Source organism: Leucoraja erinacea, chromosome 28, assembly GCF_028641065.1.
Source record: "Leucoraja erinacea ecotype New England chromosome 28, Leri_hhj_1, whole genome shotgun sequence".
Classification (NCBI taxonomy): domain Eukaryota; kingdom Metazoa; phylum Chordata; class Chondrichthyes; order Rajiformes; family Rajidae; genus Leucoraja; species Leucoraja erinaceus.
The window spans coordinates 6313461-6340843 of record NC_073404.1 but is presented as its reverse complement, the minus strand read 5'-3'; the positions used below and the strand labels follow the sequence as shown (position 1 = coordinate 6340843).

The 27383-nt window shown below is 46.8% G+C and overlaps 1 protein-coding gene across 1 annotated transcript; it reads right to left on the bottom strand.

Annotated features, from left to right (window-relative positions):
- Positions 1–1641: 1641 nt before the first annotated feature.
- nos2b (nitric oxide synthase 2b, inducible) lies at positions 1642–26503 on the bottom strand. The gene is made up of 26 exons (XM_055657588.1): positions 26212–26503; positions 25423–25471; positions 24331–24453; positions 23521–23669; positions 22567–22729; positions 22348–22439; positions 20174–20315; positions 19403–19542; positions 18728–18902; positions 17878–17979; positions 16322–16516; positions 15274–15356; positions 14333–14477; positions 13546–13650; positions 12673–12725; positions 11732–11906; positions 10931–11063; positions 10738–10816; positions 9666–9856; positions 9396–9553; positions 7712–7922; positions 6294–6381; positions 6062–6183; positions 4883–5031; positions 3482–3676; positions 1642–2182 (listed from the first exon to the last, which is right to left on the bottom strand). The coding sequence occupies exons 1-26, from the start codon at positions 26310–26312 to the stop codon at positions 2132–2134; spliced, it is 3369 nt and encodes a 1122-aa protein (XP_055513563.1). The 5' UTR covers positions 26313–26503; the 3' UTR covers positions 1642–2131.
- Positions 26504–27383: the final 880 nt, after the last annotated feature.

Genomic DNA, 27383 nt, shown 5'->3' with positions numbered 1-27383 from the left:
TACTGCGTACATCTCATTGCTTTGATGTGTTTTAACTGATTATTCGTTTTCCAAGATACTTAGTACAGCTTAAATGTACAGAGTGGAAACAGGCCCTTCAGCCCACCTGAGCCGTGCCTGCCATCGACCACCCGTTCACATTAAGTCTATGTTGCCCCACTTTCTCATCCGCTCCCTGCATGCTATGGGCAATTTACAGCAGCCAATTAACCCTCGATTCCGCACGCCTTTGGAATGTGGGAGAAAAACCGGAGCACCCGTGGAGAACCCACACGGACACAGGGAGAATATGTAAACTACATACAGACAGCATCCGAGGTCGGAATCGAACCGGGATCTCTGGAGCTGCAAGGCAGCAACACTGCCACAGTAACATCCTTTTCCCAGCTGTATGTAAAGAGCCCAGCACAAAACCTTACCAGTATATAGGATCTTTTTTCATTCCATAATGCAGTTGTTTTTCTGACAACTAAGAACTTTTATTTAGTTTACTCTTAGTTCAGAGATCCAGCATGGAAACGGGCCCTTTGGCCCACTGAGTCTGCACAGACCAGCGATCACCCCATACACTAATACATTGTCTTTGGAATGTGGAAGGAAACTGGAGATCCTGGAGAAAACCCATGTGGTCACAGGGAGAACGTGCAAACTCTGTACAGACAGCACCCGAGGTCAAGGTCGGATCCGGATCTCTGGCGCTGTAAGGCAGCAACTCTACCGCTGCGCCACCGTGCCGCTCTAATGAAAGAAGTTGGTGAATGTTTCTTCAATTAATAGAAAACCACTTTTAAAATCTATTGAAGTTTTTTAAGGATGCATTGAGTTATGTAGGGGCTAGATCCAATCAACATGATGGATTTTGATTTTTGTGAAGCATTTTGACAAGATGGCTCTCAGGACATCACTGGTCAAACGTCAATGCTCACATCGATCATATTGTGGGGCTGAATCCATGACCTCTGACTTGGTGTTAATGTGAGTCATGGTTATCTCAAAGCAAGTTGTCTTCAATTCTGTCTGGATTATAGTGGTTCATTCCTAATGAGTCTGTCCCACTTAGGCGACTCTTTAGACGATTGCCAAGGACTAGTTTTAATGGAATTCACCTACGACACCTGCCGACAAACTACGTCAACCACAATTGTCGCCACTCTCGCCTAAAAACTTTCACCATGTTGTAAATTTTGCGGCAGTCGCCTGTAGTCACCCAAAAAATCGCCTAAGTGGGACAGGCCTATTGATCTCACTTCTTCCCCTTCCAGTCCCCGTCCTTCTGCACTGTGTGAAGTGAACGCATGTTGTGGCCTTAGTGGTTACAAGACCATTCAAAGTGTCACCAGAAAGGCAAAGCAAAGAGTGGCGCAATGGTAGAGTTGCTGCCTCGCAGCGCCAGAGACCCGGGTTTGATCCTGACTACGGGCACCGTCTGTACGTTTTCCCTGTGACTGCGTGGATTGGTCTCCAGGATCTCCGGTTTCCTCCCACACTCCAAAGACGTACAGCTTTGTAGGTTAATTGGCTTCGGTAAAAATTGTAAATTGTCCCTAGAGAGCGTGTAGGATAGTGTTAGTGTGCGGGGTGATCGGTGGACCGAAGGGCATGTTTCCGTGCTGTAAAAGTAAAGTCTAAAGTCAGATCAGATACAATTCAAAGTTCTTTATTATAATTTATTATTACACACTAATTATTACACATAGCAGCCCGCTGCCACTTTAATTTTAACTATCTAGTGAACACTACATATTAACTCTTATAAAGTGCATAAAAAAATCAGGACCTTTATCAGCTTTTCCATGCGACAGTTGTCCTATTTGCAAATCTAATTTTCCAAAAACTGATCCTAAACACTATTAATTGAACAGAAGTGAAGGCAATTGCTGCAGGGTTCATTGGTAAATGCAAAGTGCTGTTTTGAATTCCTCTCGTTTTCCATTTGTGTTTGTGATTGCGTGTGTGAGATTGAATCGTATATGTTCCAATACAGGTTGGGTCCATTTTGGGCCATCGAGCAGCAAGCAGAAATTTGGATGGCAAAATAGCAGCACAGTGAAGCCTTAGCATCAAGCCTTTTCCTTCATCCTTAGCGATTGAGGCAGTCTCTCCCTCGGTGCCTGGTGTAACGTTGGTGCCGTCATTTCTGAAACGTTGCCCCGAAAATATCTTCGTGATAGCGCTTCTGGTTCTGGAAAATATTTAAAATTAAACATGGAATTAAAACAAAAATCACAATGGACAGGCTAGATGCAGGAAGATTGTTCCCGATGTTGGGGAAGTCCAGGACAAGGGATCACAGCTTAAGGATAAGGGGGAAATCCTTTAAAACCGAGATGAGGAGAACTTTTTTCACACGAGATGAGGAGAACTTTTTTCACACAGTGGTGAATCTCTGGAACTCTCTGCCACAGAGGGTAGTTGAGGCCAGTTCATTGGCTATATTTAAGAGGGAGTTAGATGTGGCCCTTGTGGCCAAGGGGATCAGAGGGTATGGAGAGAAGGCAGGTACGGGATACTGAGTTGGATGATCAGCCATGATCATATTAAATGGCGGTGCAGGCTCGAAGGGCCGAATGACCTACTCCTGCACCTAATTTCTATGTTTCTAATGTAGGTCGTTTATTTTACAACAACCTTGAGATGTTCTGAAATTAAGTACAATTCAATTTCTCGGGGTGGGGGGGATGGTGGGGTATGTGGAGCGAGCTGCCAGTGGAGGTAGTTGAGGCAAGTACTATATAAACATTTAAAATACACATGGATAGGAAAGGTTTAGAGGGATATGGGCCAAATGCAGATACTGTAGGTGGGACTAGTGTTGATGGAGCATCTTGGTCATGGGCAAGTTGAGCCGAAGGGCCTGTTTCCATATTTTGCTTGGGTGGCTTACACCCCAGCGGTGTGAATATTGACTGCTCTATCTTCAAGTAACCATTGCCTTCCCTTTCTCTCCATCCCTCCCCCCTTCCCAGTTCTCCAACTAGTCTGACTGTCCTTGTTTACCTTTTATCTCTGTTTGCCTTGTCATTACCTTCTCCAAGCGAACAATGATCTATTCTACATGTTCCTTGATCTCCATCCCCTTTGTCTCGTTTTCACAACTTCCTTATCGTTGTATCTCCCCCTTCCCTGATTCATTCGGAAGAAGGGTCTCGACCCGATGCTGCCTGTCCCGCTGAGTTACTCCAGCATTTTGTGTCGATTTTCGGCCCGTTTCCATTGTCGGAGTCAATTGTGCAAAAGAAAGGCTCAGGGTAATGACTCTATGCCCACGAGTCCTTGACAGCAATCTCTTAATAAGTAATGTGGAACCTTCAGGGAGTGAGTGTGTGTGTGTGTGTGTTATTGGTTTGCTTGGTTGGGAGATGCAACGATGGGGATGTCTCTCTTTGCCTCTCATAGACAAGGCTGACCAGCATTGTGAAGGGGATTCACTGGAAAGTGGTTTCTGGTCCTTTTCAAAAGGGAAGCCAAGCATCAGACCTACCTTCAACTCTGTGAGGAATTCCTCAGCATCTTCGATGCTCATGTTCCCCTGCTTGGCGACGATGGCCTTCAGAGTGTCGGTGACGTCCTGTGCCATCTTGATCTCACCGCAGATGTAGATATGCCCCTTCTCTTTGTGCAGGACGCTGTAGACCTCGGATGCCAGGCTACCCCTCAGGATATCTTGCACGTAAGTCTGGTTGGACAAAGAGAGAAGCGAGAAGGTGAAGATTGACCTTGCATTGGAATTAACTGGAGATAAAACTTTGCATTTGTATAGCACCCTAACTCATCCAAGAAACATAAGCAGATGGCTATTCGTGACAGGCTCTTATTGGACATGGTCTTTTCCTACCTCCAGCTCTTCACGCACACTATTTTAAATCTGAAGAAGCGCCCTGACCTGAAATATCACATATCCTAACTCTCTAGTGATGCTGCCTGAACCGCTGAGTTACTCCAGCGCTTTGTGTCTACCTATTCAAGCCTGTCGTACGGGGAAGCCCAAAGTCATCCTCCAAACTATATTCCCACCCAGTCTCTACCCCTTTTGGTGTTCACGCATCTATGCAACTTAAGACAAAGTGCTGGAGTAACCTAGTGGGTCAGGCAGCATCTGTGGAAGGAATGGATAGGTGATGTGATGTTCCGGTTAGGGACCCTTCTTCGGAAGAGTTCAAAATGTCGCCTGTCCATTTCCCTCCACAGACGCTGCCTGACCTGCTGAGTTCCTCCAGTACATTGTGTTTTGTTCAAGATCCCAGCATCTGCAGTTCTTTGGTGTCTCTATGGATCTTAAACCCTGGGATACCATTCCATGTCAGCATACAAAAACTGGGATGTCACTGAGTACTTTGATGCTGTTTAATAGAGAGCCAGAATCCTAGGAAGTGAGACAGATCGGCAGTTCCACTGAGAAATACCAGATTATAGTAATAAAAATATTATCTTCTTCATCCACAAGACTTTAGAGACATTCTGCACCGCCAGCGATCACCCCGTACACTAGCACTATCCTACACACTAGAGGCAATTTAACAATTTTTACCATAGCCAATTAACCTACAAATCTGCATGTTTTTGGAGTGTGGGAAGAAACCGGAACACCCAGAGAAAACCCACATGGCCACAGGGTAGAACATGCAAACTCCACACAGACAGAACCCGTAGTCAGGATTGAACCCAAGTGAGGAAGCAACTCTACCGCTGCACCACTGTGCTGCCCCAAGAGGAGGCAAGGTCCTCGGGATGGCATCAGACAGCTGTTTGACTAGTTTTCAATGAGGTGCAACAAGTCTGTATGACTCAGTGCCACCACACAGAGCAAACAGAACACGGGGGAACGTACAAGGTAAGAAAAGCAAAGGCCATCATCATTGTTGATTCAGAAAGGTCAACTTACCTTTTTCATGCCTGGCTCCCTGGAATAAGCTGTATAGACCCCCTTGAGGACTCCTTGGTTCTTCAGTTTAAGCGTTTCTTCTTTATAAATGTGATCCAACTGTGAATCCCGGCAGCCAAACACCAAGGTCATCGGCCCGCATTTGATGCCTGAATGTCACAAAATAAAACAAATAGTCAACCACGATGCTGATACAACCTCACCTTTTGCTTATCAATAACAAACAGTCATAGAATGATACAGTTTGGAAACAGGCCCTTCGGCCCAACTTGCCCATGCCGGCCAACAATGTCCCACCTACTCTCGTCTTGCTTTAGACTTGGGGTGGCATCGTTACAAGAGGCAAGATGGGGGGAGGTGTCGCCCACATAACTGCGGGAGTTAGTGGGTTCGTAGTACAAGAAGGGTCCCGACCCGAAATGTCACCTATCCATGTTCTCCAGAGATGCTGCCTGACCCGCTGAGTTTCTCCAGTACTTTGTGTCTACTAGAAATACAAACTTTGGTCTTCCTGTGCGGCTGTCATTGATACATGTGAACAGCAGGTGGAGCTAGACATCAGTCCCTGGGTTTTCTTCCTGAACCTGTACCTAAGCTGATTTCTCCTGTCAGAAATATCTGTTTTGATTCCATTTTAAGTTTTCTAACATAACCTATATTGTCTCGTTCTGCATACATGTATTATTATTTTTTCACATGAATACATTGAGATTGTAATGGAGAATTTGTCTTAAAGTCAGACATCTCTAGTAGGTCAGGAGGACTGTAACCTGGAGACCACCTGTATAAATACATAGGTTCTAGGAGCAGAATTAGGCCATTCGGCCCATCAAGGCTACTCTGCCATTGAATCATGGCTGATACATCTCTCTCGCTCAACCCATTCTCTTGCCATCTCCCCACGACCCTTGACATCGTTGCTAATCAAGAATCTGCCAATCTCTACTCAATGCCATTAGTGGCTCAGAATTCCACAGATTCACTGCCCTCTGAATAAAGAAGGGCCTCTCCTCATCTCTTTTCTAAAGGTACGTCCTTTTATTCTGAGGCTGTGCCCTCTGGTTCTAGACTCTCCCCACTAGTGGAAACATCCTCTCCCCATCCACGCTACCCAGGCCTTTCCCTGTTTGACCACGGTCTGTACCATCTTGGCAAGAAACGCAAGGACTTGCGACGCACCTTGTTTTTCCCGGTCATGCTGCCGTTGTTGCCAAAAGCTTCTGAACGGTGCGATACCCGTCCCGGGGCCGACCAGAATGCAGGGTTTGGTTTGGTTCTTTGGTAGTTGGAATCCTGCCGTGCTAGAATAGTAACGAGAGATCGGTTGTTAGTTTCCGGCTGTTTTGCTGCATTGCATCCAATTCAAAGCTTGAAAGCCATGGTGTTAAAGAACCAGTTACAATTGGCTTACCTGCGCACGTAACACGGAACGATTTCATCTTTTTCTAGCGTGTCCAGCCAGGTGCTACAAACACCGTGATGCATGGGGCCTTGTCCATCTAAATACAAGAGGAAAGCATAAGCCAAATGCAGCTCCAAGTTTCACAGCACAGTGATGTAGGTCATGGTTTACTTTAGTTTGGTTTGGAGATACCGAGCCTGATCAGCGATCCCCGCACACTACCACTATCCCACACACACACACTAAGGACAATATATAATTTTACCAAGCCAACTAACCTACTACACTAGTTCCATGTTATCCCGTTTTCTCATCCACTCCTTGCACATTAGAGGCAATTTACAGAGGCCAATTAATGTACAAACTCGCACGTCTTTAGAATGTGGGAGGAAACCGGAGCTCCCGGAGAAGAGTCACGCTGGTGACGGGGGTAACGTACAAACTCTGTACGGACATCACCTGCAGTCAGGATTGAAATGCAGCAACTCTATCACCGAGCTGCCCATGGACTTGCTGAGGTAGCCTTGTTAACTCTTAACATCCTTACTCTGCTGTGACTCGGGTCCACCCATTTGTCCTCCCATTTAAGTGATAGGGTTGGTAACTTAATTGACCATTGAAAAAATGCATCTAGTGAATGGTAGAACCTGGGTGGGGGGGGGGAAGAAATTGATGGGTAATGTTTGGGAGAATTATAAGGCAGAGCTGGTAGAGCTGCTGCCTCACAGCGCCAGAGACCCAGGTTCAATCCTGACCTCTGGTGCTGCTCGTGTGGAGTTTGCACGTTCTCCCTCTGACCGGGTGGGTTTCCTCCAGTTTCTTCCCACATCCCGTCAAGATTGCAGGTTAGTTGACCTCTGTAAATTACCCCCAGTGTTGGAAACTAATGGGTTTCCTCCAGGTGCTCTGGTTTCCTCTTACAACCTAGGGATGTACAGGTTTGGAGGCTAATTGGCCTCCGTGCCTGTAGTGTGTAGGAGAAAGTGGGATAACATGGAACTTGTGTGAACAGGAGATCGATGGTCGGTCTGGCCTCAGAGGGCCGAAGGGCCTGATTCAATGATATCTTTCAATCAAAAATACAAGATTAGTGTAAATGTGCGGCTGGTAGTTGGCACACACTCAATGGACCGAAGGGCCTGTTTCCAAACCACATAATCCATGGCCTGTCCAAGTCATGTTAATGAGAGCACAGTTTAATCTATACAACAGCACTATTTAGTTCTTTAGAAAGGACAAAACTACTCTTTAAAAAATGAACCGTTCCACTGAATCAATATTATATCCCTGCACATAGCAACTGGAATCTAAAGTTCCAAAGAGCAGATACATCCAAATGCTTAAGATGCATCCTAACATTGTGGCTTGGCTACGTAAGCCGGCCCTACAATGTAACGGTTGAACGGGTACGTGGCGATTGTCTTTACCTCTTGTCTTGTAGTTGACCACGGCAACAGTCAGGTGGACCTCCCCCGGGTTCATGTCCAGTGAGGAACTGATGGAATAATAGCGGGGCTTGAGGACCATGAGCTGGGTGAAGAGGAACATGGCCGGGCAGTGGACGGACTCGAATTCCTCCAGCACCTCCAGGGTGGTAGGGCTGTGGAAGGACCTCCACGTCTCATACTCCTGGGAATTCTGTGGAGGAATGGCAAGCCAGGGTTAGGTAGGAACTGGCTGGTATTGCAACCTTGCACGCATTGATTGAATCTTCATCTGAGCCAGAGGGTGGCATATGTACCGACATATCATTGGGTCCCATCAACCAGCGTTTACATTGAGAATGCTCAGAACCAGAATCACGCAGAGGAAATCCATATTTTGTCCCAGTTTTTTTTCCAGAAGTCAGGAAATACTTCCCCCCCCCCCCCCCAAAAAAAATGTATTCAATTATTAAAAATTAATATTTACACTACAATAAAACAAGCCAGAACCAAGGTCACCAAACCAGGCACCACCTTGTGGCTGTGTAGAAAGATAACCTACAGGGTAACCAATCATCCCTCCAAACACAGTCACCTTGTTCTTTGCTTACAAAGAACCATAATCTAGTTGGTAGACATAAATACTGGAGAAACTCAGCGGGTGCAGCAGCATCTATGGAGCGAATAGATTCCAGCATTTCTCCAAAATTCTCCAGCATATTTGTCTACCTTCGATTTTTCCAGCATCTGCAGTTCTTTCTTAAATCCTAATCTAGTTGACTGCTGCGATCAATGGATTTGCCAATTTTATGTACCAACCCCCTATATCCTCCCCCCTCTCCTTCCTGTGTCCCCCCTCTCCCCCTTCACCATTGCGCCTGCATGTCCCTCACTATCCCGTCCCTCTTTCTTCCTCCCCGTTCATTTCCACCTATCTTCCTCTCTCTGCCTTTATGCTTTCCACCTCTCTTCATTTGACACTGTTTCACCTCTGACCGATGTCACTTACTCCACCCATCTGCCAATAACCCCCTCCTCACCTATATGCACCTATCACTCGCCGGGTTTTGTCCTACCCCCACCTCTCATTGCCAGCTTTCTCACATTCCCCCCCCATATACAATTTGTCTGAGGAAGGGTCCCCGACCCGAAACGTTGCCTAGTCATCCTCTCCACAGATGTCATTTCATTTCACTGCACATCTTGTATGTGCATGTGACAAATAAACTTGACTTGACTTGGCCTGACCTGTTGAGTTCCTCCAGCACTTTGTGCTGTGATCAAGATTCCTGCTCTGTGTAATCAACACCCTTACCGAGCGGCACGGTGGCGCAGCGGTAGAGTTGCTGCCTTACAGCGCAAGAGACCCGGGTTCAATCCTGACTACGGGTGCTGTCTGTGTGGAGTTTGTATATTTCGCCCCGTGATCTACGTGTGTTGTCTCCGGGTGCTCCGGATTCCTCCCACACTCCAAAGACACACAGGTCTGTAGGGTATTTGTAACATGCCCCTAGTATGTGTTGGACAGCGTTAATCACTGGTAGACGCAGATTTGGTGGACCGAAGAGCCTGTTTCCTTGCTGTATCTCGAAACTAAACTAAACCCTGTTTGCAACCCCTCCGTCTGCACTCCTAGTGAAATGACACCAGGTGCAGACCCGACAAAGAGCCCGAGGCCTGGACTCACCTGACTCAGTTCCAGGAGTCGATTCTTTTCTGACTCCTCCGTGGCAAGCTGGGCAAATTTCTTCAGGAGATGCTGAGAAGGTGGGGTGGTGATGTCCAAGAAGTAGGTGAAGGCCTCTTCCAGAGTACATGGCGGGAGCCTTTCATCAGCTTTCCAGTCTGCAGGGAGCAAAGGACATTTGGCCAGTTAGTTCAAACCCTTGGGTTGCGAAGGTTTTATTCATTGTGTGTGTGGAAGGGATTGAGCCGAGGTTTGGATAGCTACACTTACCCTTGGCGGTGGTGCCATTGTTGACCTCCACCTGGACACACTGATGTGGAGTTGGTTTCTCCTTCAACCTCTTCATCAGGTTGGTGACCAGGGCTTCTTGGTTGCGAGGGAAAACTCCGACGTGCTCCCCAGGCTGATAGTGGAGGTTATTGGGTTCTTGGCAGCTCAGCTCCACTAGGATGGTGGAACGACTGTGAACAGAGAGACCAAGGGATTAGCGCTCAAACAATGATTATTTAGATAGTTTAGAAACATAGAAAATAGGTGCAGGAGTAGGCCATTTTGCCTTTCGAGCCTGGCTGATCATCCAAAATCAGTTCCCCTTCCTGCTTTTTCACCATATCCCTTGATTCCATTAGCCCTAAGAGCTATATCTAACTCTCTCTTGAAAACATCCAGTGAATTGGCCTCCACTGCCTTCTGTGGCAGAGAATTCCATAGATAGTTTATAATACAGCATGGAAGCGAGTCCTTCGGCCCACCGTGGCCATGTTGACACCGATCACCCGTTCATACTAGGTCTATGTTCTCCCACTTACTCAACCACTCCTGAAAAGTCTTTATTTAAAGCTAATTTACAATCTATTCTCAGGAGTTTCTTTACCATCCTTCAATTCATTATTCAGCTTGAATTGAAACTGAATTCAGTTCAATTTCAATTGAAATCATATTGAATTTTGATTTTTGAAATGAATTATGATTTTGAATTTTGAATTTTGAATTCAAAATTCAGTTTCACGGCTTTTTCCTTTGCGTAGTCGAGTGCTGTTCTGTTCATTGATATTTCCAGCCCTTCTCTCACCAAAGTTTGATTGATTGAAAGATACAGCATGAAAACAGGCCCTTCAGCCCACCGAGTCCTCACTGACCATCGATCGCCCCTTCACATTAGTTCTATGTCATCCCACTTTCTCATCCACTCCCTCCACACTGAGGCCAATTAACCTGCAAACCCGCACGTCTTTGGGACGTGGGAGGAAACCAGAGCACCCGGAGGAAACCCACGCGGTCACAGGTAGACTCCATTGAAAGGAAAGTTTTTTTTCTCGCTTGAACAGTCGTGTCACTGTACCTGGATTTTAAGCTCTGAAGGTTCTTCTTTGATTTTAGCTTCATTGGCAGAATTTTCTTTCCTTGCATCTTGGAGAGAACTGAGGAAGAGAAGAAAGTGCAACTGTTAGTGGTGAGCTTGAATCAAAAAGCACAAGGCAATACGACCACAGAGGGTGGTCACTGGGGCAAAAAGGCGGTGAGCAGATAGATACCTGAGCACAGATCCAGCGCCTTTGACTCCATTACGAATCGATACCTGCTGGGATCCCACACGCTACTTTTGCTGGCTGTCTTGAACTGTCCGAGCTCCACATTACCACGCACGTGGAAGGCTTTGCAGGCTGTCTATTGGCAACGAAAGGAGAGATGGTGATCAATTCCCCAAGGTGTTTTTTACATGCTTTGTTACCTCCCCTCAGGAGTCTAAGTGATGAGCTGAAGGATTGATAGCACCAAGCCACGATGTGGCAGAACAGAGGGAGGCACGGTGGTGAAGCTGGTAGAGCTGCTAGGGACCCAGGTTCGATCCTGACTACGGGTGCTGTCTGTACGGAGTTTGTAGGTTCTCCATGTGATTGTGTGGGATTTCTCCGTTGTGTTCCAGTTTCTTCCCATACGCCAAAGGCTTACAGTTTTGGAGGTTAATTGGCTTCTGTAAAATTGTAAATTGTCCCTACTGCTTGTGTATGGGGTGATCGCTGGTGGTGGTAGTCTTGGTGGTCTAGAGTCAAATATATTTTCTTTCTCAAGTTCACTTTGAAAAATTACTGCTGCATCTCCTTCTAGTAAGTAGCTTTCACATCATGCATTTATAGACTATCGTGAAGATATAAAATAAACCAGGGAATATCACAGGAACACTGATATAACAAAATGGTGTACTTAAATACCCACAATTTTTTGCCAATTAACTAAACTGTATCCAACCCTACTGCTATGCTATGATATCCAGTGTCGGACTCTACAGAAAACTGCCATGGAAGTAAACAGTGCCAAGTGCGTCTGTGATCTACCTTGAGAGTGGCGATGGCCCAGTCCACAAACGATTCCTCCTGCCCGCCGAGCTCATCTCCTTCACCTGTTGCTGACATGCGAATGGCCCCGAGTTGTTCCAGCTTCTTGTCGAGGGTGTGAGCAAACGCACAGAACTGGGGATATTGGCGGGACCCCAGGCCAAAGATGCCATACCTGCAGGCGAGGGAAGAAGAAACACAGGTCTGCCGTTAGTTCTGAAGGGCCACCTTCTTCATTAATGTGCAGTGGCTCAACCGAACGGTTGATTGATTGGAAGATACTGCATGGAAACATGGCCCTTCGGCTCACCCCATTCACATGCTATCCGGTTAAGCTACAAACCCGTGCGTCTTTGGGACATATAATGCTGGAGTAACTCGGACTGAAGAAGGGTCAAGTCAATTACTACATCAATTGACCTCTGTTCAATGCCCCTTGTTATGGCGGCACCGTGGTAGAGCTACTGACTCTATTTGGAGGCCCAGGTTCGATCCTGACCTTGGGCGTAGTTTGTGTGGAGTTTGCACCTTCTCCCCGTGACCGAGTGGGTTTTCTCCGGGTGCTCTGGTCTCCGCCCACATCCCAAAGACATGCAGGTTTGACCCTCTGTAAATTGCCCCCAGTGTGTAGGGAGTGGATGAGAAATTGAGATAACATAGGACTAATGCGAATGGGTGATCGAGGGTCAGCGTGGACTCGGTGGGCTGGAAGGGATTGGTTTCTCCAAAGTAATCTAAACTAGGTGGGTGAAAGTGGAATTAGCTGATGTTCATAGGTAGCTGGGAATGAATAGGATATAGGGAAATAAATGGGACAATGGGATTTCTCCATGGGCTTGCAAAGACTAGATGGATGGAATGGTCTCCTTCCATGCAGAAAGCAAGATATGATTGGAAACTGCAAAGATGAGCATACTACCCCAACCGGGACAAATCTTTACCTGAATTTGAATGCCATCAGGAGCTTCTTGTTAAACAAGGATTTCTTAAACACCTGCAAGGAAAAATAATATAATTTAACCAAAAGAATAGATGCTGTACCATCGGAAAAGAAACTTTATTTAAAGAGAATTTACAATGCATCTTCATGTGTTTCTTGATCAACATTCAATTTTAGTCCAAATCCAGTTTCATGACCCTTTTTCCTTGTTTATTAGAGTATTCATTGATTATTCCAGCTCTTCTCTCTCTCAAGTGTTTAGATTGATTGAAAAATATAGCATGGAAACAGGCCCTTCAGCCCACCACACCCATGCCAACCCCAGTTCTATGCTATCCCACTTTCGCATCCACTACCTACACAATTGGGGCAATTTTTACTAGAGGGCCAATTAACCTACAAACCTGCACGTCATTGGAATGTGGGAGGACATCGGAGCAACCTGTGGAAACCCATGTGGTCATGGGGAGAACGTGCAGACTCTGCACAGACAGCACTTGAGGTGAGGATCGAATCTGGGTCTCTGGCTCGGTGAGGCAGTGGCTCTACCAGCTGGGCCACCCTGTCAAAGGTCATTACCCAAACATTTTATTCCTCTTCATATGACCCTCCAAAGGGGTCACATACTGCTTAGTCCCATCTCACGTGGTTGTGAACCATTTCGAAGACGGAATTTTTCTTCCTGAATTCGAAGGCCAATCACTCTACCATCAAACTACAAATAGTGGTGGCCATGTAACACCAGTCTCTGGGTGTACCGACTTTGATCTTATTGACTACCCAAAGCCCAGATGGGAGGAATTAACTTAGTCCCATTTGTTTAGTCCTGTTGTTGGGATTTGATAACCTTTGCCAAGTACAGACAGCTGCTTACCTCTCCATTTCCAGGTGAATCTCCATTGCCAAAGGTACTTGCTACCACCAAGACTAGAGACTCCTTGGCCAGATTATTCATGTCATAGTCGTCCATACAAACAACCTAATGGTAAAGGAGAATCACAATGTCAAGGTCACAATGGATGTGAAGGTTGATTCATAAATAAAGCACTCTCTTCATGTGCCCTGTTATCGAGCATATCCAAATAAATGCATCACATTTGATGAGGAGGAATTTCTTAATTAAGAGGGTGGTGAATCTGTGGAATTCACTGCCACAGACGAGTGTGGAGGCAACACCCATGGGTATTTTTCAGGCAGAGATAAATAGATTATTGATTAGTTCGGGTGTCGGGGGTTATGGAGAGAATGTCCTTCCGAGATGTCGCCTGACCCGCTGAGTTGCTCCAGCACTCTGTACTTTTTTTTTGGTAAAGCAGCATCTGCAGTTCTCTGTGTCTCCAAGTAAAGTACAACCCTTCGTTCCGCCTCAAACTCTGAAGGGTTTTGCATTCCCTCCTCATGCGCCCGGGCATGTGCTGGTAAGTTGTGAGCAAGTCTATGTTGCAAAGTCAATTGCCCAAGTCATCGTGAGGCAATGGTGTGGCATCAAGCCAAGTTTCAAAGTTCCCCTGGGACATATTGTGTGAACTAATCATTGGCATTACAAATTATTGTATCACTATTGGCACATTACAACTGTAGCATAGTCTCGTAAGTGCTTCCTTGTTTGTACGGGCATTGTGCCATTGAAAAAAAAACTGTTTCTACACTGTTTGACTTACCTTGGCGTTGAATGCACCATTGAACAATGTGCACAACCTTTTGGCAAAGGTCTCAGATTTCCCTGTTTCTGTGGCGTAGAGAATGGTTGCTTTCGTCCTCTTGGCCATGGTCTTTCGCATCAGAACGGAAGTGAAGAGAGCAGCCCTAATGGAAAAAGCAACGTCATTAACAACTGGCGCTCCTCGGCCCTCGCTACTCGTATGCCTGGGAGGTGATCATATAGAGTCAATGTGGAAACAGGCCCTTCGGCCCAACTTGCCCACACTGACCAACATGTCTCAGCTACACTAGTCCCACCTGCCCGCGTTTGGTCCATATCTCTCCAAACCTGTCCTATCCATGTACCTGCCTAATTGTTGATTAAAAGTTGGGATAGTACCTGCATGAACCATCTCCTCTGGCAGCATGTTCCATACACCCACCACCCTTTGTGTCAAACGGTTACCCCTCAGATTTCAATTAATCCTCCAGCCCTCCGCACTTGCTGCCCTCTGCCACACCACTACTGCATAGATTTAAATAGAAGTCTTTAGGCTTTGGGCTGTAGAGATACAGCACGGGAACAGGCCCTTCAGCCCACCGAATCCACTAACACTGCCCTACACACTAAGGACAATTTACAATTTTTTCGACCGAAGCCAATTAACCTACAAACCTGGACGTCTTTGAAGTGTTGGAGGAAACCCGGAGCACCCGCAGAAAACCCACGCAGTCACGGGGAGAACGTACAAACTTTGTAGATTAATTGACTTCTGTAAAGTATAAATTGTCCCTAGTGTGTAGGATAGTGCTAGTGTACTGGGATCGCTGGTCGGCATGGACTCAGTGGGCCGAAGGCCCTGTTTTGAAATTGTGTCTATAAAGTAAAGAAAGGTAAAGGATGGCACACAATGTGCACAAAAAGCGTTAGAAAAAGTAATGAATGGTTTGTTAAACTTACATTGCTAATTGTTTGAATTTGATCTCATTCTTCTTTGGTCTCAGTCTTTCATCTTGCCAGTTGTGTGTTTTCCAAGCGTCAATCTGTGAAGATAGAACAGTGGTCAGAGTGAGGACTATCATGTAGCCTTGACACCGAACAACACGGTCTTTCACTTTTACAATAGGCCTGAGACAGTGGACATTTACGATCTAATTATTCATCGATACTGGCACTGTACCACAGTAACCTGTATGCATCTTACCATTGACACCTCTGGCCCAGTATGCTCAGCCCACCGAGTCCACACCGGCCATCGATCACCCGTTCACACTCGTTCTATGTTATCTCACTTTCTCATCCACTCCCTACACACTAGGGGCAATTTACAGAGGGTCAATGAACCTGCAAACCTGCATGTCCTTGGTATGTAGGAAGTAACTGGAGCACTCCCAGGAAACCCACGTGGTCACAGGGAGAACGTGCAAACTCTGTGCAGAACAGCACCCGAGGCCAGGATCGAACCTGGGTCTCCGGTGTTGTGAGGCAGCAAAACTACCCGCTGCGCCACTGTGCCGTCCTTCCAGGAGATATTGAGGACAATTATAGAACGCCAAGTGGCACCATTATCGTAACCAACCCACACATCTGCATGCTCCCCTTGGCTCCATTTTTGTCAAAGTAAGCTGTGACCTTTCCATTTAACTCAGGTTAGTTTAGAGATTCCGTGTACCTAGTTGCATCCCACACACTCGAGGGACAATCTACAGAAGCCAATTAACCTACAAACCTTGGAATGTGGGAGGAAACTGGGACACCCAGAGAAAACCCACACAGTCACAGGGATAAGGTACAAACCCGAGGTCAGGATCGAACGAAGGCCTCTGGCGCTGTGAGGCAGCAATTCTACAGCAGTCTTTGGAATATTTAGACTTAAGAGATACAGAGGCATTTCTGCCCACACGATGGGCGCCGAACTAGCGGTCATCCCATACTCTATCCTACTTCCGGGGACAATTTTTTACCAAATTTTTTACCAAAGCTAATTATCCTACAATTAATCATTTACCTGATAATAGTAGAAGGGGCTGAGGATGTAGTTGAGGAGTTCCTGGTGGAAGACTTTTGTGATGCTCCCGGAGATTGGAGGCACCAGCCAGACCCAGTCGCCAGGGCAACCGCCCCTCAGCCTGAACTCGTTCTCCAGGTGCTTCATGAAGGATTGGGAGGCCGTGTGGTGGTCCATGATGGTGACGTTCTGTTTCTGAAAGCAGAACATGAAAGGTCAACGTCAAGGAGGCGCCCGGTGGGTGGTGAGTAACAAACAGGCAACGCTTCAGACAACCACACGAGGTGCTGGTCGGGCAGCATCTCCGGAGAGCATGGACAGGCTGGACTGGACCCTTTTTCAGACTCAGAGTCGAAATGTCGCCTGGCCATGTTCTCCAGAGATGTTGCCTGACCCACTGACTTACTCAAACACATCGTCTTTTCTTTGTAAACCACCATCTGCAGTTCCCTTGTGTCTACAAACCCTCAGACAACATTGATGTAATAATCCACTTTTTATGAACTGTTTTTAACGTATTAACTTACTAACGTATTAACTTATTTAACTTATTTTATCAGTTAGTTGTTTCAGCCATCTCAGCCCATCAAACCCTATACCAGCTCACGTAATCCCATTCCTCCTTAAAACTCAAGGGAGTGAAGGGCTGCCTTGTGCAATAAAGTTGGGGAGACGTTGATTTAAAGCTTTGACAATGGAGCTTTACATCAGAGGATGTTTCTCAGTGTTGGGGGGCAGGGGAGATAGAGTGGGGGATAGGATGGGGGAGGGATTTATGGTGAGATCTGGACTTTCCAGCAAACAATGAATAATAATAAAATGGGTTACGAGGGCTCCTACACCAATTCCCACCATCAGATGAGATCATGCAATTGGATCTACTATTCTTCACATGGCTTCTCAAACAAAAGGTGGCACGCTGTGGAGCTTCTGCCCCGCAGCGCCAGAGATCCGGGTGCGATCCTGACCTCGGGCGCTGTCCGTGTGGAGTTTGCACGTGCTTCCTGTGACCGCCTTTGTTTCCTCCATGCGCTTAAGTTTCCTCCCATATCCCAAGTTGTACGGGTTTGTAGATTACTTGGCCTCTGTAATTGCCCCGCGTGTGTAGGGAATGGGACGGGAAAGTGGGATAGCATAGTGTGGTTACCAGCGTGAATGGGTGATTGAGAGTCGGCTAGGATTTGATGGGCTGAAGGCCCTAGTTCCACACTGTATCTCCAAACTAAACTAACAAGGTGCATCAGGAAGTCCCAGTTCAGAATTATATTGTTCCGACTCTGGAGTGCCGTCCGGGGAAAACTGGGAAGAGCAGAATTTGTCCCAACGAACTGATCTGAACTCTGTTTGCAGTCATTTTGCGACCTGACCCGACTTTGTTCGAAACCATACGAGAATCTTTCCAAGACCTAATAATTGACCAAAGTCCTAGCAATGCTCCGGTATATAGATTAAATCATGTGGTTAATGGGACGAGGAACAGAACTTCCTGATAAACAGGGAGGAAATGTGGATATCCTCCGCACAGTTATGGTTCTGAGCATTATTAGTTCTCTCACCTGGAAACTGTGGATCACAGCAATGTTAATCTCCACCAAGGCCTTATCTTTCCACAGGGATGACAGCTTGTTTGTCTCCAAGCCCATTTTCTTTCCCACTTCCTGCAAGGCAGAAAAATCAAAAATTAAATTCAACCAAATTAAAAATTAGACAAATTCCACATTTGGTACTTCACTTGTCTTTACGATCCCTCAGACATTGGGCCAAATTGAGACATCAGCTGCTGAATATCGTCCGGTCCCAGTAATGTAGTTTCCAATTAGCTAGCTTGCTTCCTAACTAGTTAATGCCACGTTACTTTGTCATTATCTGATTATGTACCCTGTTAAACAGGCAATCAGACTATGCGATCTCCTGGTTGCCAAACACTTTAACTCCCCTTCCCATACTGACTTTTCTGTCCTGGGCCTCCTCCACTGTCAGAGTGGGGCCACACACAAATTGGATGAACAGCACCTCATATTTCACTTGGAAAGTTTACAACCAGTTGTTGATTCTCTAATTTCAAGTAGCCCCTGCATTCCCTCTCTCCTATCCTCTCCCATCCTAATAGTCCCACTAGTTCCACTGTTCGCATCCTTTCATTACCACCTTCCCCAGCCAACAATGGGCCATTGTGGGCTCCACCCTTTCTTGGTCATCCATTGCCGTCCCTGATTTGTTCTGGTCTTTTCCTACCTCTAGAGTCCCTCTCCCCTCCTTCCTCTACTCTCAGGCTGAAGAAGGGTTCTGTCTGGAAACATCACCTTTCCTTTTTTCTCCAGAGACGCTGAGCTACTCCAACATTCAGTGTCTATCTTAGGCCATCAGGCAATGAATGTCCTTACAACCGAATGCAAACGATCGTACCTCCAACACGTTGTAGCGCTGAACATCGCAGAAGTCTCGGACACCGATCTCGGAGCTCATGTACCACCCATTGAACGGGCATCCAGGAAACTCCAGGCCTCCAACCTCCAGCAGCATGTTGGCCACAGCAGGCAGTGCGTACCACCGAAGGCCCATTTCCTTAAACCACTCGTACCTGCAAGTACAAAGGGAAGGTAATGCTCTGCCTTCTATATTTTAACATTAATTATATTTTAATATGTGGACTAAGGTTCCAGCTGCCATTGTCAATTGGCCTACATTCAGTAGACTGTATGAAATTGTGCATTTAGGACCAAATTTGGGGCAGCACAGTGGCGCAGCGATAAGAGTTGCTGCTTTACATTGCCAGGGACCCGCGTTTAATCCTGACCATAAGTGCTGTCTGTATGGAGTTGGTATGTTCCCCCTGTGACCATGTGGGGTTTCTCTGGGTGCTCCAGTTTCCTCCCACATTCCGAAGACGTGCAGTTTTCTAGGTTAATTGGCTTCAATAAAAAATTATGAAATTGTGTCTAGTGTGTAGGACGGTGCTAGTATACAGGGACCCCTGGTCAGCGTGGACCTGGTGGGCCGAAGGGCCCGTTTCCTCACTGTATCTCTGAAGTACATTCAATTAAAAAGAGGGTGAGGGTTTGCGACTCAGCAAGAACTTACGTTGGATGCTCGATCTCCACTTCAAGGGTCACTTCTGGTGGAATTTCAAACAATTCTGGATCTTGGCCATTGGCTTGAAGAACTAACGGAAGCACATCGAAGCGGCCATAACGAGGTGTCCAGCCCATGTTTATACACAACTGTGAAAGAAGCAGATAAGCTTATTCAGAGTGAAGCATTAATAACATGACACCTTACCAAATACCTTACTAAGACCTGGCAGGAAGAACATTAAGATATACAATCTGTTGTATATATCAACACACTCGCAGGCACAAGGAACTGCACATGCTCAGTATAGAATACAAGTTTAAATGTTGGGAGGCCTGAGTATAGGAGGATGAGGGATGAGTCTATAGAGGTGTACAAAATATGGTAAGTTGGGCTGAAGCCCCTGTTTTCCACTGTATAGCTCTATCATTCAATGACTCAGCAGTCTTGAGCAAATAACAAGATGCTGGAGTGATTAAGCGAGTCCAGCAACAACTATGGATGATGACAATGTGACTTTTTGGGTTGGCACCCTTGTGTAGACTGAATGGATAGGCAAAGTTTCAGGTTGGGACCCATCTTCAGAATGAATGGACAGCTGACGCTTCAGGTCTGGACCCTTCTGCAGACCGAAGAAAAGTCCTGACCTGAATCGTCACCTATCCATTTCCTTCGCAGATGCTGCCTGACCCACTGAGTTTACTGAGCCGCAGTCTTGTGCTGCAGCGATATGCGGTGAACTGCATTGGTGCCAGTGACTGAAAGAGCATCTTCCTTTACCTGTGTGAATGCCACGCCGGCTGGGTCGCCGATGATGGAGCCGTCAGGCAGCTGATATCCAGCGTATTTGACGAGCTGGCTGTTCCACACCCTGAAGTCGTGCTTTCCATCGCTCCTCTGAGGGAAGACGGTGATGGTGGATCTACGGACCAAAACGATCGCACAAAAATGTCAAATGAGCGAAATAAAACCCTGTCCTACTTTAGCGACTGCAATATGGCAGCGGTAGAGTTGCTGCCTTATAATGCCAGGGACCCGGGTTCGATCCTGGCTACTGGTGCTGTCTGCATGGAGTTTGTAACGTTCTCCCCGTGACCTGCATGGGTTTTCTCCGAGATCTTCGGTTTCCTCCCCCACTCCAAAGACGTACAGGCTTGTAGGATAATTGGCTTGGTAAAATTGTAAATTTTGTAAATTGTCCCTAGTGTGTGTAGGATGGTGTTAGTGGGTGTGGGATCACTGGTCGGGTCGGGTCGGACTCAGTGGGCCGAAGGGCCTGTTTCCAGGCTGTATCTCTAAACTGATCTAAACTTATACTTGAGTACATGGAACATTCTCTTGGTTTTGAGTGAGAGAGAGTGGGCTTAAATGTGGCACAGCTGCTGCCTCTAACGCCAGAGACCCGGGTTTGATCCCGACCTTGATTGCAGTATGTGTGGAGTTCAGTTGTTCTTTGTGTGGTCGCATGCTGTACAATTTGTTGGTTAATTTCCCCCCAAACGTGTAGGGAGCGGATGAGAAAGTGGGATAACATAGAACTAGTGTGAATGGGTGATCGATGGTCGATGGTGGGCTGAAGGGCCTGTTTCCATACCGTATCACTAATCTAAACAAAACTAAGAGTGATGGGTGCCTGGAACGAGCTGCCAGGGTGGCAGTGGAGGCAGATAAGATAGAGGGGTTTTGACAAAAATACGAATATGCTGGAAATGGAGGGATGTTTAAGAAAAGGTTGGACAGGTACATGGGCGGGCCAGGTTTAGAGGGATATGGGCCAAACGCAGGTAGATGGGACTTGTGTAGCTGGGGCATGGTGGCCGGTGTGGGCAAGTTGGGCCTGAAGGGCCCGTTTCCTCGCTGTATGACTCTATATGGATCAGGTGGGCAGGCAGATAAGTGTTGATCCTGGCATCATGATCGGCACAGACATTGTGGGCCGAATGGCCTGTTCATGTGCTGTACGGTTCTATGTTCTCTATTTATCATCTCATCTTAACAAGGTAAGATCCTTCCTGCCGTAAGCCTGGCAGGACCAGTTCTCCTGCTGTGCTAACTGTCCACACTGTCACAACCATGTACCATTGTGCAAAAGCAGTTCTATTTTCTCTCTTGCAAATTAACCAAGAGTCATAGCTCTGCAATCCATTGATGTCGTCAGGGAGATTTTAAAAAAAGATTTGAAATTGCCAACAGCAAGATTTCCTATTACGTCAACATACAGCATAACAGGACCCCGTGTGCTGTTCAAAACACGAGTCTTAAGAAATGGTGACTCAAGAATTTAAATGGCACTTGTACAGATAGAGGAATGTGAAAGATTTATCGGCTAGCTTAGAAGCGGCATCTTGGTCGGCATGGGCAAAATAACCTGTTTCTGCACTGTATGATCAGCTCTATGTAAATAGAATCTGTGAATAGGGTTTCAACGCGAGTTGATTTAAGCGTGCTATATAAATAAAGTTGACTTACTAACACGTAAACAAACCCTGCCCCTTTAAACTTTATCCCTCTTAACTTAAAGCCTGGTCTTTGGCAGGTAATAGGTGGGGGTGGGGGTAGGGGGTTGACCGGCAGCTTATTATACAAAGGCCAGAGAAAGACCACCCTCTGTGTAAGCCACATGGCTTCCATCAAGCCAATGTTCTATCTGTTCAGCTATCTCTCCTTGGATCCCCTGCGCTCCAACCTCCTAGAGCAGCCTGCCAGGCGGAACTTTGCTGAAATCCATATATACATCTACAGCTCTGTCCTCGTCAACCTTTTCCGTCACATCTTCAAAAAAACCCAATCAGATTGATTCACAGAGGTAATCTAAACGTGGAGAATCCCGTGTCCATACAGTTGGGTTGTGAGCATATTCAACGTCTAGGTCCAATGTGTAATAGTTCGTCTCGGGGTGCAACTGACAATGAAACACTGATATCTAAACAGCCCCCATTTCATCGCGCTTGTACCTTAGGTTGCCATCGTTGGACGCGTATTTGAGGTGTGTACAGATGTGTTCGAACATCTCCTTGGCCGTGGTGCAGTTCCGGGCATCAAATAGCTGCAAAGACACGGGACACAGACACAAGGTTGAGCCGGGTGTTGGTTTGCGGGTCGGCAGCGAAGGCAGAGCCGCGTTAGGAGCCGCCCATCTCGGGCAGGGGAGCGAAGGGCGAGGGGCTGCCTACCTGGAGATTGGACCACTGGATGCGGCCGATGCAGCGAGGGGCGTTGCGCCAAGCTTGCTTGGCCGAGAATGTCAGCTCCTCTAGGGTCAGGTCATACGTGCCAGTGTCGGTGATGCTCTTTGTCACCTGCTCCAGGCGAGCGAGGTGCTCTTCTGTTTTGGGGCTGGTGGGGAAGAAATGTCACTGCGATTAAACCGGGAGACCCGACTCTCAAAGGAATTCCTCTTATTTGTTTTCTCTATTAGAGCTCTTGGGGCTAGTGGAATCAAGGGATATGGGGAGAAGGCAGGCACGGGTTATTGATTGGGGATGATCAGCCATGATCACAATGAATGGCGGTGCTGGTTCGAAGGGCCGTATGGCCTCCTCCCGCACATATTTTCTATGTTTCTACGAATTGGTCATTTTATTGAGGGCAACCGGGCGCAGCGGTAGAGTTGCTGCCTCACAGCGCCAGAGACCCGGGTTCGACCCTGGATGTTAGACTCCCCCAACATCGGGAACATGTTTCCTGCCTCTCACCGCAAAACCTTTTAGCGTTTACTGTAGATCTCGTCTGTACGCCTTTTTTTTTTAAACATTTGACAACCCTCCACGTTTGCAATAACCACTGATTAGGTGGCAGCTTGGCTGAACCCCGCCAGTGGAGTCGCGACGGGAGATCTACAGGGACGTCCTGGTGCAGCGTCCAGTTGGTCAATCCGTCCCATGGGCACCTGCCGCCGGCCCCGCTTTGTTCTGGCCTTTCCCTACCACCAGTTCCCTTCCCTTCTACTTTCAGCTTGAAGAAGGGTCCAGACCCGAAACGTCGCCCATCCATTTTTTGTCTCCTCCAGAGATGCTGCCTGTGACCCACTGAGTTACTCTGTGAGGTCTCCACACCCAACCCAGGTGACGACTGGGGAAACTGAAGGACCACCAGGCTTTTTCCAACTGTAATCTCGCCCTCCTTACCTTTTGAATGATTGGTAGTATTGATTGATGAAGTCCAAGGCTTGCGGCAGGATTTCCTGGGGTGGGATGGCCTTATCCCGAGGTCCTTTGGTCATGGCGTTAGGGGTCATGAGGGAGCCCCGGCACGCTGACGACTGGCACGGCATGTTCTAGATAGGACACAGGTAAGCATGTTCTAAATAAGTCTCATTAAACTTGTTGATCAAACAAGGTCGATCAAAGAACTTTGTAGGAAGGCGCGGCAGATGCTGGTTTACACCGGAGATAGACACAAAATGCTGGAGTAACAGCGGGACAGGCAGCATCTCTGCATCAGACAGGCAGGTTCTCAGTCTGGAGAAGGGTCTCGACCTGAAACGTCACCCATTCCTTCTATCCAGAGATGCTGCCTGTCCCGCTGAGTTACTCCAGCATTTTGTGTCTATCTTTGATCCAAGATCTTGCCCCGTTTCCATCCAATGTATAGCAAAAACGGAAGGCGGATTATAGCAGGAGGATGTCACACAGAGATATAGCTCAGGAAACAGGCCCTTCTGGGCACTGAGTCCGCGCCGACTAGCTACCACCCATTCATTCAATCAACATCAACAAGGTGTCATGGAGTCATACAGTCCCTTCTGTTTAATCCTACCGTTTTTTTTTTAAATTCTCCCCGCAATCTCGTCTTCCCCCAATTACCTCCCCTCCACCCTCCACAGGTTATGAACAATTTAAACACACACACACACACACACACACACGCGGGTTTTGGCGAGGTGGTAGCACAGTTCACCTTTTGCTGGCCGATGGCTAGGTAGATATAACCCTTACCTTCACCGCCTTGTGATGCAGGGTGTCCTGTAGAATCGCCCCGTCCTCCACGTTAGACAGCTTCACAAACTTGGGGGCGAAAGGACAGCGGGCGACAGAAGGTGCCTCTTTGACATGTTGCGGCTGTTCATAACGAGATCAAAAACTTCACGTTAATTCGTTGCGACACACACACACCTCGCCTTTCAAGCAAATATCAGCTTGTAGCGAGACCTTCTCTCCAGAGAGTCTATCTTAAATATAAGTTGTTTGTTGCATTCGTTCTAAATTAAGTAGCCGAAACACCCCGTTCTCTACTATTCCAAACGGTACACATTTGAGAACGCAGACCTCTAGATTCAGGAGATAGACGCTACACGCTGGAGTAACTCAGCGGGTCAGGCAGCATCTCTGGAGAAAAGGAACGGGCGACGTTTCAGATAGAAACCCTTCTTCAGATCTGAAACGACACCTATTATTTTTTTTCCAGAGATGCTGAGTTCCTCCAGCATTTTGCGTCTATCTTCGGTATAAACCAGCACCTGCAGTTCCTTCCTACACCTCAAGATTCAGGGACAGTTTCTTCCCACATCACCAACTAGAGATCGGTCCTGACCTAGGAGACACTCGGACTATCTTTAATCAGACTTTATTGCACTTTATCTTGCACTAAACGTTATTCCCTTTATCCTGTATCTGTACACTGTGAATGACTCGATTGCAGGTCTGTCTAGTAATTCCGCTGATGGGTTAGCGAGCAATAAAAACAAGCTTTTCACTTCACTTCACTGTACACGCGACGATAAACTAAACGCAACTAAAAAGGTGGACGTGATTAACGTGGAGTTTAAAAAAACGGATATCCACAACATTAACAGGAGGGCAGAACTACATTTTCAAACTTTCGTTCATATATCGCATGCCCTCTTATTTTCCTCAATATTATACGCCGTTCCTAATCTGGCGAGTTTAGCACACGACAAGCCGATTTAATGCCAAATGATTCGAATATCCCAAGACAATTTCGTTAGACTAAACGCGTCTGGTCGGTGTTATGTACAACGGAATATTACGAGTCAACGAAATTTACGTTAGAATAAACCGTGGACTCACCTCCTGGGTATACTTGGCCTTAGAAGGTAGGATGATTCCATTGCCGATACTGGGAAAATAAATCGGATTAGGAATGGTTAGAACGATCTTGATTCTGAGCATCACTACTTCCAAGAGGGAGACAGTTTGAGCACTTAATTTGATAGAGTAGCAGGCAAAGATCCTATAGCAAGCTCCGCTACAGGATATTTGGTAGCAAGCATTAAGACTGAACGAAATACACCGCACAAGTGCTGGAGTAACCCAGCGGGCCAGGCAGCATCTCTGGAGAACATGTTTCGGGTCGAGAAGGGTCTCGATAATGTTTCTATATAATGTTCTCCAGAGATGTTGCCTGACCCACTGAGTTACTCCACCACTTTATGTCTTTTTTTGTGTATTAACCAGCATTTGCAGTTCCTTGTTTCTGTACAATGTTCTACCGAGTTACTCTGTGTCTTTTTTCTAAATCACAATTTCACGTTGATTAAGACTCCTCAATTATCTAAATACATTGCCGTCTCCAGCTAACTTTTTTTTTAAATATAGTACGAACGATAACATTTAACGAACGCCTTGTTTCCAATCAGTTGGCAGTAAGTGGAGTTAACCCTAGTTTTCCCATCTCCACCTCGTACATTTTTTTAGGGGACTCAAACACACTCATGTCAGAATTTCTCGTTCGTTCCGGGATAGTTACGTTGTTTGCGAGCGGGCTGGTTTGGGCGAGAGAGGGATGACTCCACGCCGGCCCTTGCCCACTCCCCACTCTCCCGGCAAGACCCAGTATTGGTCCAAGTCGCTCCTAACCTTTTTTCTTCGTTATTGTTAACGTCCGCCGTTTTGGTCTCCCCCGGCTCGTACTTTCCCCTATACTTGGGTTTCATGAGAAAACTCCACGGGCAAAGCATCTCGGCTGGCTTTCGGCTGCTCGACGCTTCTTTTTGAATGAAAATAAAAACCTAGTAAACGGATCCTGTAAAACGAGAACAAGTTTAGCGGCAACAGACAGACTTCTCAATCGGGAAGAATGGAAAATGTTCTTCTCGAGATTGATTCTAGAAGTCGTGCCTCTGCCCACTATCAATCTACACTGAAGATCTGTATGCAATGCAGCCCCTATTTAAGCTGTAGGTATTAATGTTAGTCGCCGCCCATTTCATGACACAGGCAGATTAGTGTAACTCAGGAAAACCCCCAAATCATTTTAACGTTTCCTTGCTCGGCTCTTCCGACAAGCCAAAAATCCGCCCATTGCAACATCGCTGGGACATGTTCGTTAGCAACCCGGGCCAACCTTGCGCTGATCTGTCAGCAGCCCGTGAAGTTTTTCCATTTCAATTTCATTCTTTTTTTTCGCACTCAAAACTTACATAACTCCGCTCAGCGAGCTGTAAAGGTTGAATCTATGCCAGATAGATTAGCGCTTCCTCTGACCACACCTGATAGAGGTAAATACAATGATAAGAGGCGAAAAATAAAATAGAGTAGACAGTCAAAGGTCTTATTCGCAGGGTTGGCACTGTCAAAGACAAGAGGGCATTGTATTAAGTTGAGAAGGGCAAAGTTGGTGGGTGCCTGGAATGTACTGCCAGGGTTGGTGGTGGTGGAGGCCGGCACCATAGTGGCGTGTAGAGTGATACCGCGTGGAAACAGGCCCTTTAGCCCAACTTGCCCACGCCGACCAACATGCCCCAACGACACTAGTCCTACCTGCCTGCGTTTGGCCCATATCCCTCTAAATCTATCTATGTATTTGTCTAAATGCCTCTTAAACGCTGCGATAGTCCCTGCCTCAACTCCCTCCTCCGGCAGCTCGTTCCAGACACCCACCGCACTTTGTGTCCAAAATATTACCACTAGAGCAGGGGATGGAGGGGTATGGATCGCGTGCAGGTAGGGGAGATTAGTTTAAATTGACATTGTGAAGGACCTGTTCCCGTGCTGTGCTGTTCTGTAGAAAGAACCGCAGAGGCTAGTTT